This window comes from Anomalospiza imberbis, chromosome Z, assembly GCF_031753505.1.
Source record: "Anomalospiza imberbis isolate Cuckoo-Finch-1a 21T00152 chromosome Z, ASM3175350v1, whole genome shotgun sequence".
Lineage (NCBI taxonomy): Eukaryota > Metazoa > Chordata > Aves > Passeriformes > Viduidae > Anomalospiza > Anomalospiza imberbis.
The window spans coordinates 1,614,169-1,629,969 of NC_089721.1; the positions used below are offsets into that span (position 1 = coordinate 1,614,169).

The 15,801-nt window shown below is 46.6% G+C and overlaps 1 protein-coding gene across 1 annotated transcript; it reads left to right on the top strand.

The window, feature by feature from the left end:
* The first annotated feature begins 1,561 nt into the window (after positions 1-1,561).
* On the top strand, positions 1,562-14,687 carry HDHD2 (haloacid dehalogenase like hydrolase domain containing 2). Its single transcript, XM_068176949.1, has 7 exons — positions 1,562-1,690; positions 3,430-3,562; positions 5,687-5,895; positions 8,173-8,257; positions 11,443-11,659; positions 12,392-12,455; positions 13,605-14,687. Exons 2-7 carry the CDS (start codon positions 3,462-3,464, stop codon positions 13,706-13,708), a joined length of 780 nt encoding a protein of 259 aa, XP_068033050.1. The 5' UTR covers positions 1,562-1,690; positions 3,430-3,461; the 3' UTR covers positions 13,709-14,687.
* Positions 14,688-15,801: the final 1,114 nt, after the last annotated feature.

Below are 15,801 nucleotides of genomic sequence, written 5' to 3' on the forward strand. Positions count from 1 at the left end.
AGTTGACAATAACCAGAGAAATCCCAAGTTTAAAATGAATGTGTGCACCATGTGTGAGATATATGAATATGCAACAGGCTATTGCTTTTAAGGGTTAATCCTTTGTTCACAGGGCATGCTTTTCGTGCCCGAGAGCATCCAGCTATCCCGTAATTCTTTGCTTTTATTGTCCTAACTCTGATTGTCCAAATTCTTACTGCTCTGATTTTTATTACTGATTTTATAACTATTTCATTGCTATTAAACTTAAAAAGTTTTAAAACAAGTGATTGGCGTTTTTCACAGGCTGCAGCCGAGGATCAGGCGTGCAGGGAACGAGCAGGGACAGCCGGGGGATGACCACGCTGTTCTGGAACAGCTCTGCGGCCAGAAATGGAAAAACAAGGAATATGAAAAATGAAGTTATTACACGTCTGCACACCTTAGTAAGAGTTTGTGAAGCTGTATATTAAATTCATACGTTTATAGATTAAAATTCATGTTACAAAAATACATAAACACATATAAAAATGTGGAATTATAAATATAGGTATAAAAGTATATTATTATATGGATATAATAAGTGGATTATAATACAGTAATATATATTATATTATCGCTATGGACATATTATGGATGTAATTTAAAACGTTAAATTGTAGCTATATAATGGGAATAATTTCTTCCTAATATCCAAGAGAGATATGTATGTATTTATATATAAATACATGCTACTTACCATGGATATATTATGGGCATGATATATCCATACAGGGATAACATTTTGTAGATAACGTTTATATAGATGTATAAATATATAATATCGATATATGAATAAATTATTATGTATAATATCCATACAGGACATAATATATGCAGCATGTAGAGATTATTGGTATATTATTGATAAAAAGTTTATGGATATCCATAGTGTATGGCTACCGATATAAACATGTCCATATAGGATATAAGGGATATAATTTGCACGCTTTATGATCCTATCCACAGAAGGTATGATTACACAGTGTGTATAGAGAATGAAGAAGCTGTAACAGGTATAACAATAGGGATATAATGGACAGAACGGGTGTAATTTTTACGATTTATAACCAGACCCACGTCACGGTGCGCCCCGTGCCCCCAGGGCCCTGCGGGCTGCCCCCCGCGCTGCCTGCCGCGACTGCCGGGCGCTGACCGGCGGCAGGCCCGCTGCGGGCTGAGGCCGGTGTTTATTTAATGCAGTAATCGCTGCACTCTGTTCACTGCTCGCCGCGCTGGCGGCGGGCGGGCCCGGCGCGGGGCCGGGCGGGCGCGGCGCCGCCAGGCCCCGCGGGCGGCGGGAACGGGTGAGGGCCGGGGAGCCGCCAGCAGCGCCCCCCTCTCCCCCGCGTGGGCGCGTCCGCCGCCTTCGGCCGCGAACGGGCGGACGAAACCACCCGCGTCAGGGAAAGGGGAGGTGTCGGGACTCCCCCGGTAGGGAATGGGCCAGCCCATGGGCCCGTTGTGAGCTGGCGGGAAGGGGCGGTACCATCCCCACGGGACGGGGGTTCTGGGGGGAGGCACCCGTGCCATTAGTATCCTACCACCGAGGGACATACGTGACCATATATATTTTTATAGAATATACCCCTCTTTCCCTTAGGTTGTGTCTTGTGTTCCTCGTGTCCTTTTCCCAGAGACCGGGGCTGGGGCGTCCCTTTGTCCTGACAAGGTGAGTTTTCGTTGGGATGTGATTAGGAAATCTGAGGATCTGGAGGCCTTTCAGGACTTCTTGGCAGTCCATGAGCTTTCCCCTTAAGGTTGGGCGGTGCTGGAAACTGGCTCTGCAGATAACTTCCATATTTCCCAAATAAATGCACTGTGAACAGCAGAGCCGATGGAAATGTAGGGTAAATATAAAATAGTAAAATAAAACAGTAACAGTAGTAGTAGTAGTAGTAATAATAATAATAATAGTAGTAGTAGTAGTAGCAATTTCCATTCAAATTGATGAAGCTTCTTTAGGTCTTCTGTTTTCAGCTGCGTGTCATTAACATTTAACTTTGGCTTTTGTATCAACAGACATAAAAGTAAAAGAAGTATTTTAATTAGTTTTCTTACTGCAGAGAACCAGTAGGAATAATGGTAGTGGAATATCAAAGTTTCCTGTCGTGTGTGTGTGTGTGTTTTGTACCTGAGACCCCAGGCTCACATGACCATTTATAAAACTGTCCGTGAAGATAAAACTGACAGAAATTTTTTAGGGCAGGTTCCAGTCGTGGTGTTGACCGCTCTGTGTGCTTTTTTAAAAGTACAGACATGCTACATGCTGTCTGTAACCAAACCAGCTCAACACAAAGTTGTGGTCACTTGTAGGGTTGGCAGATCCCAGAGTGGTTTGGGTAGAAGGGACCTTAAATCACATCCCACCCCACCCCCTGCTGTGGGCAGGGACACCTTCCACCATCCCAGGGTGCTCCAGCCCCATCCAGCCTGGCCTGGGACACTTCCTTCCAGGGATCCAGGGGCAGCCCCAGCTGCTCTGGGCACCCTGTGCCAGGGCCTGCCCACCCTCCCAGCCAGCAATTCCTGGTTCCCAATATCCCATCTGTGTCTGCCCTCTGGCAGTGGCAGCCATTCCCTGTGTCCTATCCCTCCATCTCTAGGAAATTGTCCCTCAGGCACTGAAAAGCTAAAATCAGATCACCTCAAAGCTTCTCTTCTATAATCCCAACTCACTCAGCCTTTTCGGATGGTTCTTGTCTAATGAACAGGAGAAAACCTTGCTGTATCGGATGTTTTCTGGGAAACAGCTCCTCAGACTTGTTCACAGAGCAAAACACAGCGCTTGCAGCCCACATGAGGGGAAGTGTTTGTTTCTGGAGACAGATCTTTATCCGGGGAACTCAAACATCACCTCTCTGCTCCTTCCCTGGTGCCTTTACGCTTCAAAGCCTGGCTTTTATTTTGGGCTGAGTACGTGGAACCAGAAAAACTGCCTCTTTTGCAAGAGTGTGGAATGAACCTTCGAGGTGCTGGATATGCCTGAGCCCTGAGAGCTTCCAGGCTAAAAATCTGCAAAAATCCTGACTGTCACCACCGCGCGCCCTCAGAGCGGCTGGGGTGTGGACTGCACCCTAGGTCCCTCTTGCGAAAATAAAATAACAATATCCACTTCGGCAGAGCATTTTGAGCTTTACAGCCGAAACGCAGCTTTAGACCTTTAGAGACACAGCTTTAGAGCACTGTGTCTTTATTTTCACTCCTGGTGTCGGTGGGAATCAGCGAGAAATATTCTCGCTGAGGCCTTCGCCCAGCAATCCCAGACCTAATGGCCCTCCCTCTGCCCAGCGCCCTTGAGTCGTTCGGAGAGCTTTATTTTGTTTTGATGCACTTAAAGAACGAGCAGCACCTGGTTGCCACAGAGCCTTTGCAGTCAGTTATGTGGGTTCTTTTAAAAATCCTCCGCAGTCCCAGGGTCCCTCGGCCTGTCGCGGGGCGCGATGGCAGCGCGGCGCGCGCTGAAGGCTGTGCTGGTGGATCTCAACGGCACCCTCCACGTCGAGGACTCGGCCGTGCCCGGCGCCCAGGAGGCCCTCAAAAGGCAAGTTTCCCCTCTTTTTTTCCTGGGGTTTGCTCTGGGGGGTTGTGTCAGTGCTGTTTGCACAAAGGGGTGGGTGAGTGGTGTGAGCACGCGGCCAAATCCTCTACGCTGTGTGCGTGCCAGGAGAGCTCAGCAAAGGGTGGAGAGAGAAACTGGTGTCACCTGAGCCCCTGCTGCTTTCCTCAGTGGCTCTTTCTGTGTTTTCTAAGCCTTTTCTAGACATAAAACCCCCAATATTGGAGGTGTCTCCACTGGTTCACAGGTTGGACAGCCACAGGCGAAGTTGAGTTTGGGTGAATTACCCCAAAATCAGTTCAGCTGAGCTGTTCCTTGGGGCTCTGATCATCTGTCAGCTCTTTTACATCTGTGCTGAGATAAAGTGGGATGACAGAAAAGCCTACTCTAGGGAGCAAGGCAACCTCTGCACAGTTTTCATTTCATTCAGACGAGGCTTTTCTAGTTTATTACTGTTTTCAAAGTTTCTTTCTGCTAGGTACACAACCTCATTTGTTTTTTCTTTTATAGGAATTTCAACACATTAACAAACAGGACAGTCAAATTAACTCTTGTGGTTAAAGGGTGCCTAAAGATACTGAGGCACAGCAAAAGTGCCTTATTCCAACCAAGTCGGTGGTGAAATAGGACACAAAATCCCAGGAATATCTGTGGTCTTTTCCTGGAGAAGCCATCTTGCAATGGACGAGGAAAAATTCCCAGAGTGATAGGTGATATTGTGGTGAATGAAAGGGGACACTTTAAGATTTCTGGGGCACTAAAGATTAGTAGGATATAGGAGCAGAACTGAACTCTCTACTGGAGCTGAATGGGCTGCTAAGGGTTTTATACAGCTGGACTGTAACTCAGGAAAAGTTCACAGAGGGATGAGGAAGCTGCATTTCCCACACGTAATGCCGCAGAAATGATTGTGTCCTTAAGATGTAAAATTGCGAGGAAGTAAAAACTGCTGAAACACTGGCTACTCATTCATTGCCCTTTCACTCACTGCACTGTTTCCTGCTGCAGGGAGAACTTGTGCCAGGTGAGAGTCAATGTTCCTGAAATTCCATGTAATATATATGTGCTGTCACAGGTATGGAGGCCAGGTGGCAGAGAACAGCCAGGTCTTTTGGCTCAGAGGTTTGAAAAAAATTATTTTCCCACTCTCTTTTCTGCCAGTCCGTGTCCCTGTCCTTCCCAAAGAGAAGCTGGAGGGAATGGCATGCAGCTTGCTTAGGGAACAAATGGAGAGATGCCTATTTTAGGGTTACTACGTTCATAGCTCCCTATTGAAGTCCAGAGGGAAAAATCATATTAATTTTTATTTTATTATCAACCAGGGGACACTTTTATCAGCTCATACCTGTGAAGGGTCAGTGTAAAACAAGAGATAAACAGGAGAAGGAAGTGGCAGGTGGAAGCAAGTCTCCAACTTTATTCTGATGTTCTCCACACACTCCTGATGCCTGTGTTTGTTCCTATAGCGACAGAGAAAGTGATGGTGGGGGAATAATTAAAGGGAATGCTGTAGAAACTGTCACTTAAAATTATTTGATTGTTTGGTAGCATTTACTGTCAGCACAGGGCAATAACGTGGTTCTATGTGATACTGGTGTTCCTCAGGAAGGGGGGAAATGGCTGCAGAAGCTGACGTAAAACCACCACCAAGGTAACACAGGCTCCTGGAGCATCCTGAACGAGCCACAGCTGCTGGGAAATTCACCCAGCGGTGGAGTTCAATATATTAATTTAGCAACAAGCTTCTTTTGTTTGCTTATTTTGATCGAGAACCAGGACTGGCTTATTTATTGTGTAGTTTGAATAAAAAGACTTTTCGAATTAGGTACCATGGAAGTGCTGGCTGCTGCTGTGAAGAGGGAGTTTGAATCACTGTTTTCCTCAGGAATTTTTGTGGTAGATGAGGGAGAGGAGGGGAGGATGACTTGTCTTGGTCTGGGGGGCGTAATTCTTGCTGTCTGTTCCACATGGCAGAAGTTCTTGTGTGGCGCCAGTCTTCCATGTGCTCTTTTCATCTGCAGCCTGTGGGGCTGTTTTTAGCCCCAGAGAGAAGCACAGGTGTGAGAACAGGAGGAGCCTGTGTCCAGTTTGCCCTTGTGTCCCCCCCAGGCTGCGCAGCGCCCCGGTGACCGTCCGGTTTGTGACCAACACCACCAAGGAGAGCAAGAGAGACCTGCTGGAGAGGCTGACGGGGCTGGGGTTCGACATCGCCGAGCACGAGATCTTCACCTCCCTGACAGCAGCCAGGAACCTCCTGGAGCAGCAGCAGGTGCGGCCCCTGCTCCTGGTGGATGATAAGGCCCTGCCTGATTTCACAGGTGAGGTGCACAGGAAGCAGTTAATTAGTGAGCAGCAGTTAATGAACGGCTAGGGAGACCTTGTGCTCTCAATCATCTACAGACCACCAGCCATGGTGGAGCCTGAAATGTGGAATTCTGCAGGGTCATAGAGGTCCTTTCTTCATTTTAAAACAAACATCAAACAGCCTGAACTTGTATCTTCTTGAGGAGCAGTGGAAATGGCAGCCAAGGCTTTCAAATAGTCAGGAATTCAGATAAAACTGAGTACTTTCCATTCATTTCCAGTATAAAATATGAAGTAATAGTTATCACCAGGTCATTGGTACTTTGTTGGACCTACCAGTGCTGATTTTTTTTTTTATAGCAAAGATGTGTCAGTTTGCACAATACCTGACTTCCAGCAGATGTTTTACTCATAAAGAGCTGAAAAAACAGTGTGTAGGCACACACAGCAGGCTGTTTCTCTATTAATATATTGTTAATAAATGCAAAATCTCCAGGTAGTTACTGCTTATCTTATATTGAACATTTAGGTTTCACCACATGTACTTGGATACCTTCACTGGTGACAGAAGGTTCATCACCCTGACTCCTCTAAATTGTCATCCCTAAAGACTTGGTTAAAATCTGCTTTGCCGTCAGATGCTCCCATTTCCCTCCCTCAGCAGTAAGGGGACCGGAAAATGATGTGTTCTCACTTGGACATCAAGAGTAGCAAAGATACCCATGTTTTTAACATGCTCAGAGTTGAAAACTGTATGCTGTACACTGAAATTTTTTTTGTTTAAAGTCAAGGCAGCAGAAGTATACTTGCTTGCCCTTGCAGCAGAAGTATACTTGCTTGCCCTTGCCTTACAAACTGAAATATTTTGGCTGTGTAATTTAAGTAGGTTCTAATCTTGCCAGGATCTAGGAATTTCCTGTTAAATTTTGGTGCCATAGTCTGGTCAGAAATCTTCAGAGAGGTCAATGTTCAGGAGAAAAGCCTCTGTGAGAGCAGTGAAACCTCGTAATCTGTTCTACCTAACAGCATATCCAGAGAAATGTGCCCCCAGCAATTTTCAGCAATATTTGTGCTCCCAGGAAGGCTTTCCTGGGTGAAAAACAGCAGAGGCAGCAGCTCTTTCACTGACAGCATTTAAATCAGCTCAGCCTCCACGGTTTTGGGATCTTTCCAGCAGCTTTTCAGGAGCTGATGCTAACTTTATAAAAGATGGCAGAGACAGAGGTAACTTGGGGGCACCCTGGTGCATCATCTGTATTGCTGGGGTCTGGATGGACTGGGTTGTTTGTCTTGTTTTTGCTACAAGGGCTTTGGCTCACATTTCCTCAGTGCTGCTTCTGGAACATGTAAGTACAGTGGAGAGTTCTTTAAATTCCAGTTAATGGCTGCTATTCAGCTGTTCTTGGCTAATCTCTCTGTTAAAGTTGGTCACAGGCGGATGAAGGAATCCTTTCCTGGTTTAAGGACTGAGATGGTTCTGGATGATGTCACAAATCCACCGTGGCATCTCTGAGTGGATGTTTTGCTGGCTGAGCCACCTGAGGGACATGCAGCAGGAGACCTCAGCCAGCAGAGCCAGCCAGGAGCTCTGGTTGTCCTTCTAAAGGTGCAGAGGGTGTGTTTGAAGGTAGAACAAAATCCTCAGCTGATAACATGCCATTAGTAAAACCCTCCTGCTGGTGCTACTCTGGTTCCACTGCTGGTTCTGTCCAGGGGTGGGACTGCAGTGGAGCCGTTCCCAAGGGCACTAATCCACTTTGAAAAAAGACCTTCCAGAAAAGCCCAATTTATCTAGGTTAACAACCTTTGGGGTGTGCTGCAGTACAGTCTTTATTGTCAGAATCAGACTGATGCGTGGAACAGCAGTCAGTGGAATTTCCTGTGGCTAGAGGGAATAGAAAAACTGGATGGGATTCACTTGAATTCCTGCTTTACTGTCTTACAAAGAACATAAATATATGTAGAGAGGGATTCTCAGATGGCAGGCAGTCATTGAATTAAAGGAGGGATTTTTGTGTCCTGCTGCATTTCAGTGGGAATGGTGGCAGAATCATCCCACAGCTGCTGTTAAGACTGTCCAGATCCTAGAGGATGGAACAGTCTGGATAGACCAGCACCTTTTCCACAGATGCTTTCTTCATCTATAAAAGACATAAAAGCAGTCTCTGTGATACGACTGTGTAAGAAAATGCTTGTTTTTGCCTTAAAGTGATTAAATGCACTTGGCTGACTGTGGGCTGGTAAGTGTGAATTAAATCCTGTCTGCTCAGAGTCTTGTTCTGATTTCCCAGGGATTGGCACGGACAACCCCAATGCTGTGGTGGTGGGACTGGCTCCTGAGCACTTCCACTATGAGATGATGAACAGAGCCTTTCGGTAAGGCAGCCCCTGGCTGGGGGTGGAGTGGGAGCTGTCTTGTGCTGGGCTCTCTTCTCTTCCTGGGAAGAAAAGGGTGGTAGGAGTATCACACATTATGCAGCTTGTGAGGGAGCCACTAATCTTGTAGGATTTGGGTTCTCCACCAGGAACTTCAGGCAGTTCAGACCTGATTTTTACAGCTTTCAGTCTAAATAAACTGCAGAAGTACAGTCACAGCTGTCACTGAGGGGAAAAGTTAGCAATTCATCAAGGGGAAATACACAAAACTAGGGATGTGGGGAAGCATTTTCAGAATTATTTGGGTTGGAAAAGACCCCCATCCCATTGAGTCCAACCTGTGACCAGTCCCCACTGTGTCACCAGCCCAGAGCACTGAGTGCCATGTCCAAGCCTTCCTTGAACACCTCCAGGGATGGAGACTCCAACACGTCCCTGGGCATCTCCTTCCAATACCTGACCAGCCTTTCCATGGGGAAATTCCTCCTCATGTCCATCCTGTACCTGCCCTGGCACAGCCCGAGGCTGTTTTCTGTTCTCCAAGAGGAGAGCCAGGTTCTGTATTCAAAGCCCAGCCTTCAGAGCCTGTGTGCTATAGGGAAGGAAATCCAGTATTTAGGGCATACTTTTCCTTACCTACCTAATGCAGGATATCCAGCAGTATCTTCCGAAGCATCTTCTGTTCAGGAGTGGCCAGCACAACCTGTCAGGCCAGGAGGGCTATGGAGCTGATCTTGAGTAGTTTATTTTTAATGCTCTTTTTGCCTCTAGGCTGAGGGGTAAGTCAGATACACTTCACCTGTGCCCATCCATGAACCAGGCTGCAACAGTATGTGCAGAGCCATGTGTCCTTCTCTCTGGTTCTGGCTTGACTCCACACTTTTGATTTTAACTTGAAAAGCCTTCAGCTTTCAGACACTGGATGTGAGCCTGTAGCTGACAGTGATGTGTGTGAAGACCTCTGTCCCATCTTTGCTCACAGGATGGTGGCTACCACAGTTCTGCACCTTGAAATACAGTGAAAACCCTGATATCAAGCACCTTAACCTGTCTGTATAGCCATAAAATTAGAAGAGGGAGTATCATTTACTGCCCACCACTGTCTTAGGGAGGTTTCTTGGAGTGGGAGGCCAGTGCTGTCCTCATCTGCTGCCAAATTCTATGTTATATCAACAGATGTTGACCCAAACTGACCCTGTCTGCCTCGTTAGTGAGCCTTGCCAAAGGCATTGATTTTGGAATTTTACTTTGGGTCATGAGTGGACTCTTAATTTCACAACTGCATGAGCTTAACCTATTGAGTATCCCAGTGCTTACATCATTTTATTGATTCGTATTTCTGTCCTGAATATATTAATTGTTGAATAATATTTGTTTGCTTCGGGCTGAAGACCAAGACACTTAAAAAGAGCCAGGATGGATTCTGTCTGGCCTGATTTGTTCTGGGTGTTTCCCCCAGTTGTCTGTAGGGGATAAACTTTTGCTGGTGTCAGTTCTGTTAGGCCTGATGGAAACACTGGCCACTGGCACATTCTCTTCTTGTCAAGCCTTGCCCTATTCTGTCTCCTTTACTGCTCAGATAATTAAGTCACTTGGGATTTGCCATTTCCATTTTCCATTGAAAATGGAATTGCATTGGGATTGCAGAACTCTGAGGTGAATCTGATTAAATGCAGATATCTAAGTGCAGGTTCCTGTGTCAGTGCTGGGGATCTGGGATCTGGAGGGATAAGGGAGGCACTTCAGGGCATTTTTTTACCTAATAGTGCTTAAAATAGGACAGTTGAACTGTGCCCTAGGAGTGCATTTTCCTCTGCACCAACTGTGAGGAGCCCAGGCTGACTAATTACATGGTAGGCAACTATTCCATTGACACCCAACATTAACTTGGGTAAATCTAACCCAACATGAATCCCACAACAAGATACACAGAGTCTGGCCGTTCTCCAGGCACCACTTGAAATGGCTGAGACTAAATTTCTCTTCCTGTCTAAGTGGGATTTTGATGTCATGTTTAAAAGAATTCTCTCAGGTGAGATCTCTCCTGAAAACTGCTGAACATAGTGCTTGTGGTGATGCTGTCAAATTAAATTTTTCTGTGTCCTAGAGGCATCCTCCCATCATGAACATGTCTGGCTGCTCACAGAAACACAACCCAGCTCTCTTCTTGTTCAGCTTGCTTTAGAATGCATTGATTCAATAGGAGTGTTTTGTGATAATAAAGTGAAATGAAATATCATTTATGCCCTGCTCAGAGCTTCCAGGCTGCTCTGCAGACATCCTCCAAGGAGAATTCAGCTCACCTCAGCCAGCCTCTTACAACAGGGGCAAAGCAAGACTTTGTTTTCTCAAAGGCTTTTGTTTTGTTTTGTTTTGCAAATCAGGGGTTAAGAGGAAAATGAATCCTCCTTTCTGCCCTGAAAGTAACAGCCAGTGTTTTACACTGTTGTGCTAAAGATTGGAATGACCTGCATTAGGTGGAGAAAGTGTAAAATCAAAGGGAAAATATTTGGCAGTCCAGATGGCAGTTCAGTGCTTGTTGCACTGAAACTGGGGAGGGGAGGATTGCAGTAATACTGCTGTGTTTGGTGCACTAAAAGCATTCCTGTAGTGCAGCACCTACACAGCTTCCCTTTGCTGCCGGACAGGGGGATGCAGTGTCTGCTGTAAGGAAAATCTGCAGGGCACAAAACAGAAATGAGAGAACCAAAGATGATTTGCAGGTTCTGTGGAAGTGAGCCTGGTCAGACTCCCTGGGTTAATGGGGAAATTTAGAGGGATGTGAATGCCTCAAATGGCTTTGAGTTTTTTTTTTTTTTTTAATGTAACTTGCTACTGTAATTCCTTCAGTGCTAAAATATAAAGGTCAAACGATTCATCCTGTGCTTGTAAGAAATTGTTCCTTGTGAGGGTGGGCAGGCCCTGGCACAGGGTGCCCAGAGAAGCTGTAGGGCTGCCCCTGGATCCCTGGAGGTGTCCAAGGCCAGGTTGGACAGGGCTTGGAGTGACCTGGGACAGTGGAAGGTGTCCCTGCACATGGCAGGGCATGGGACTGGATGGGCTTTAAGGTCCTTTCAACCCAGACCATCCTGGGATTGTGTGAAAGCCTCTTGAGGCCTTCAGTTGTAAATATAATTCCTTGAATATAATTTTTGTACTCTCTTCTTCATCCATTCATTCATTAGGTTGATTCTGGATGGGGCGCCTCTCATAGCGATCCATAAAGCCAGGTATTTCAAGAAGAAGGATGGCCTGTGTCTGGGACCTGGACCTTTTGTTACAGGGCTGGAGTATGCAACAGACACCAAAGCCACCGTGGTGGGGAAGCCAGAGAAGACCTTCTTCCTGGAGGCTCTGCGGGGCACTGACTGTGCCCCCGAGGAGGCCGTCATGATTGGAGACGTACGTACGTGGGCACAAACCCCTCCTCACTGCCCGGCCGTGCAGTGCTGCCCTCCAGGGCGTGCAGGGCCTGCACAGGGGGGCTCCAGAGCTTCCAATGGAACTGTCATTTCTAGAGAAAAAATGCAGCTGGGGAGGGGCCCAGGAGAGGCTGAGGGAGCTGGAAAGGGGCTCAGCCTGGAGAAAAGGAGGCTCGGGGGGACGCTGTGGCTCTGCACAACTCCTGACAGGAGGGGACAGCCGGGGGGTTGTGCTCTGCTCCCAGGAACAGGGACAGGAGGAGAGGGAATGGTCTCAGGCTGGGCCAGGGGAACTTTAGATGGGATATTAGAGAAAAATACTTCATTAAATAGGACTTTGAGCATTGGCACACCTGCCAAGGCATTGGTGGAATCCCCATCCCTGGAAGGGTTTAAAAGCTGTCTGGATGTGTGGGACATAGGTCAGTGGTGACCTGCACAGTGCTGGGGGACTCAATGATCTTTCCAACCTAAACAATTCCATGGAAGTTCACAGGATTTAATGTGTAAGCTGTGGGTTTTCTCTCTTACTTCGGTCACTATTTGATCAGGCAGAGAGCACATAGAAAACCACTCCTGTGACAGTGTGACTGATAGGGTAGCTGAAAGATCTGACTCTGTGTCGCTCGCTGCTTTTAAGTGATGTGCAAAGCAGAAAGGGTTATGGAAGTGTCTGTGCCCACTAACCCACTGCTCTCCTGCTGTGTCCCAGGACTGCAGGGATGATGTTGGTGGTGCCCAGCAGGCAGGCATGCGTGGGATTTTGGTAAGGACGGGTAAGTACTCAATGGATCGGTCATTTCAGGAGACAGTGGTGCCTTCAGTGATCTCACCCTGTGCCCAGAAGTAAAGGTACTCTGAGTCCTGGGCCAGCCCCCACCTTCCACATCCCTCTGGGCTGGGGCAGAGGCAGCCTGTCAAGCAGAACGTTGTGACAACAGGGCTAGAACACAGCACACACCCCCAGCTGAGGGCAGGGTGACCAAAGTCATAGATGGGGACAGCTGCTCCTATAGCTCTGAATTTTTGCTCTGGCTCAAAAATCCAGAACAGTAATCACAGAACAGAGGGAACTGTTACTGTCACACCTTAGATTGCCAAAATCAGTCACAGCAATGTAACCTCTGATCGTGCAGGAGCTCTGAACATTCCTCAATAATTACAAAGTCATTATAAATGTAATTTTGCTTTGTATGGAAGTGAAACCTGGAGGGATTGACAGGTATTCTTTGTGTTGTTGATGGACCCATGGACTGGGAAAGGTCTCTTTGAGGTGGCAGCTGCTAATGCCACACAGTGTGGTATGTTGAAAATGAAAGGAAGTAATCCTGCTTTTATCAGAAGAGTCTTCAGAGAGGCACTCTTCATCAGGAACTGTAGTGATAGAACAGGGAGTATTGGGTTCAAAATGAGAGACATGAAATTTGGGTTAGAGATTCTAGGAAGAAATCCTTCCCTGTGAGGGTGCTGAGGCCCTGGCACAGGTTGCCCAGAGCAGCTGTGGCTGTCCCTGGATCCCTGGAAGTGTCCAAGGCCAGGTTGGATGGGGCTTGGAGCACCCTGGGACAGTGGAAGGTGTCCCTGCCCATGGCAGGGGATGGGACTAGATGCGGTTTAACCATTGCAACCCAAACCATTCTGGGATTCTATGATTATTATTATTTTAAGAACCTACAATGTGGATATTTGCTAGTATAGCAGAATGAACCAGTGCAATTAACACTAATTTTGATCCAGAGCTGCCCCTGGAGGAATCTCCAGTAGGGCTCAGCATTTGTTTAGGGAAGCCTTGTGGGATGTTTTTTGCCCAGATGGGCATTTTCCTGGTTGGTACTGCTATGACAAGGCTGTAATTTTCAGGGAAAAAAAAAAAAAAGGTACACGGAGGAGTTTGGTAAAGGGATCTTTGTGTTAATCTGTTACAGGTAAATACCGTCCAGCAGATGAAGACAAAATCAACCCGGGTCCCTACTTAACCTGTGAGAATTTCCCAGAGGCGGTGGAACATATCCTGAAGCAGATGTTGTGAGAAAGGGAACAGGTAGCTTGAAGAAACATCTTCACACCATCAGTCACACCATTTCCTTAATTCTTGAAATCAGGATCCATCAGAAACTGCCCTGGGCTGTGAGGGGCAGGGGATCCATGTGGGCCCAGCACAGGCACACACACAGGGCAGTGTTTTCTAATTTTCACTTTTTAAAGAATATCTGATGAAGAGCACCGTCTGGAAAGCTTCTGCAGAATAAGCTAAACTGAAAACGTGCACTCAAGTAAATAATGCTCAAACACCAACAGAGCCTCAGTGGCCTGTAGTGGTTTCACTGATGTCTCTGCTCTGCTCTGACTTAAAGGTAGAGATGCACGTTTAGAAGTGACTCTTAAATGAAAATACCACCATTGCTTAATAATAACTACTGTGGTTATCCTTCATTAGAGCAGATCCTGTTATATGCATTTCAAATTTTACATAAAATTAAAAACTGTCAGCATTTTACAGATGTTTTAATTAGATCCTGTTATTAAAAAGAATGATACAGAAACAAAACTCTGGTATTAAATGCCTTAGAGACTGTGACTTTTTAAAATTAGGCTTCAGCAGGGTCCTATTAATGCTACAGTTGCAAAATTTCACTTTTGTTGGGGATTTTTTTGTTTCTTTTTAATGTTAGGGAAAAAATCCTTCACAAGCCATGGGGACAGATTCCAGTTTTTACAGTTGGTTAGCAGAGCTGTAAAATGAAATTTAATTCTGTAGCGTGCAATGCTTTTCCTATGCACTACATCCCCCAATATGAACCAACTTTGTAGTGATGGTAAATGGCTTTTCTGGTCCATTTGCAAACTGTAATAATCAAAGTCCTTTACAGTTGTTTTACAGTGCTCCTGTGTGTTAAATTATTAGATTGTAATTATGCATTACTGGAGTATTAACCTTATTGAAAATACAGTTTTGTGTTAATGAGCCATGCTTGTTCTTGTTAAACAAAACCATGGTGATGAATTAATTCCTCACATGTGAGAGTGTCTCTCTGCAGCCTCCCTTGGTGGGTAGTTACTACGTTCAGATTTAGACTGTCAGGGTGGGTGAACAGAATGGGTGGATGGAGGAGATTTTGCAGTGGAAACGCCATAATCACATAATCATTTAGGCTGGAAAAGTTGTCTAAGATCATTGAGTCAAACCATTCCCCAGTACAGCCAAGGCCACCACTGACCCACATCCCCAGGTGTCACATCCACAGGCTTTTAAATCCCTCTGGGGATGGAGACTGCACCACTGCCCTGGGCAGCTTGTGCCAGGGCTGGACAATCTTTCCCAGGAGTAAGTAATTCCAAATATCCAACTTGAACCTTCCCTGGTGCAACTTGAGGTTGTTTCCTCTTCTCATGACACTTTCTGCCTGGGAGAAGAGACCTCTGATGAACAGAAGCCATCTTTAGATAGTGTCTGTGGGCCCTTGTTCTGCCAGCTTCAGTTTTGCATAAATTCACACATCTGGGTTTTGTGCCAGCCATTCTGAACCTGTTGGTTTCTGCTTGGAAGGATGGATGTAAGGAAGGTCTGTGGCCTGGGGTCACAGTCAGGTGCAGGAGGTGGGAGATGTATTAGCAAAATCCTGTGAAGACATTTCCTTGGAGACTTCCAGTGTGTGACTGATGCAGGAATTAAAAGGGACTGTCGGTGCCTCAGAGGTCCTGGAATGTGCTGGAAAGCATGCACAACCCTGGTGCCTGGTGCTTGGAATGCAGACACACACCAGCCCAAGGAAAATTGAGAACTGCATGGAGGGGAAGTGTCTTGCTGGGCAAAAAGAAGGGTGAGAGAGGGCAGTGACAGCACCTGGAGCCTGAAAACATAACAAAAAATGAAAAAAAAAGTTGGAATTTCTGATGACAAGAGTGCAGGACACGTGGCAGTGCTGGCTGTTCACCTGGCCACGTGTGTGAGCAGGACAGTCCAGCCTGGGGACATTCGGCAGGGCCCTGCGCAGCTCCCTGCAGCACCCAGGGGCAGGGGAGGCTGGCACACCTGGGGAAGGGCCTGGAGCCTCTCTCTAAGGAGGACAGGCTGGGGAGGAGGAAGGAACTGGGCTGTTCAGGCTGTGAGAGGGCCCTCAG

Excerpts from the sequence above, each read along its gene's own strand:
- HDHD2 (XM_068176949.1), top strand. The coding sequence starts at position 3,462 with ATGGCAGCGCGGCGCGCGCTGAAGGCTGTGCTGGTGGATCTCAACGGC. Across the intron at positions 5,896-8,172 it reads GGCCCTGCCTGATTTCACAG|GGATTGGCACGGACAACCCC; the intron begins GTGAGGTGCACA and ends CTGATTTCCCAG. Across the intron at positions 8,258-11,442 it reads ATGATGAACAGAGCCTTTCG|GTTGATTCTGGATGGGGCGC; the intron begins GTAAGGCAGCCC and ends TTCATTCATTAG.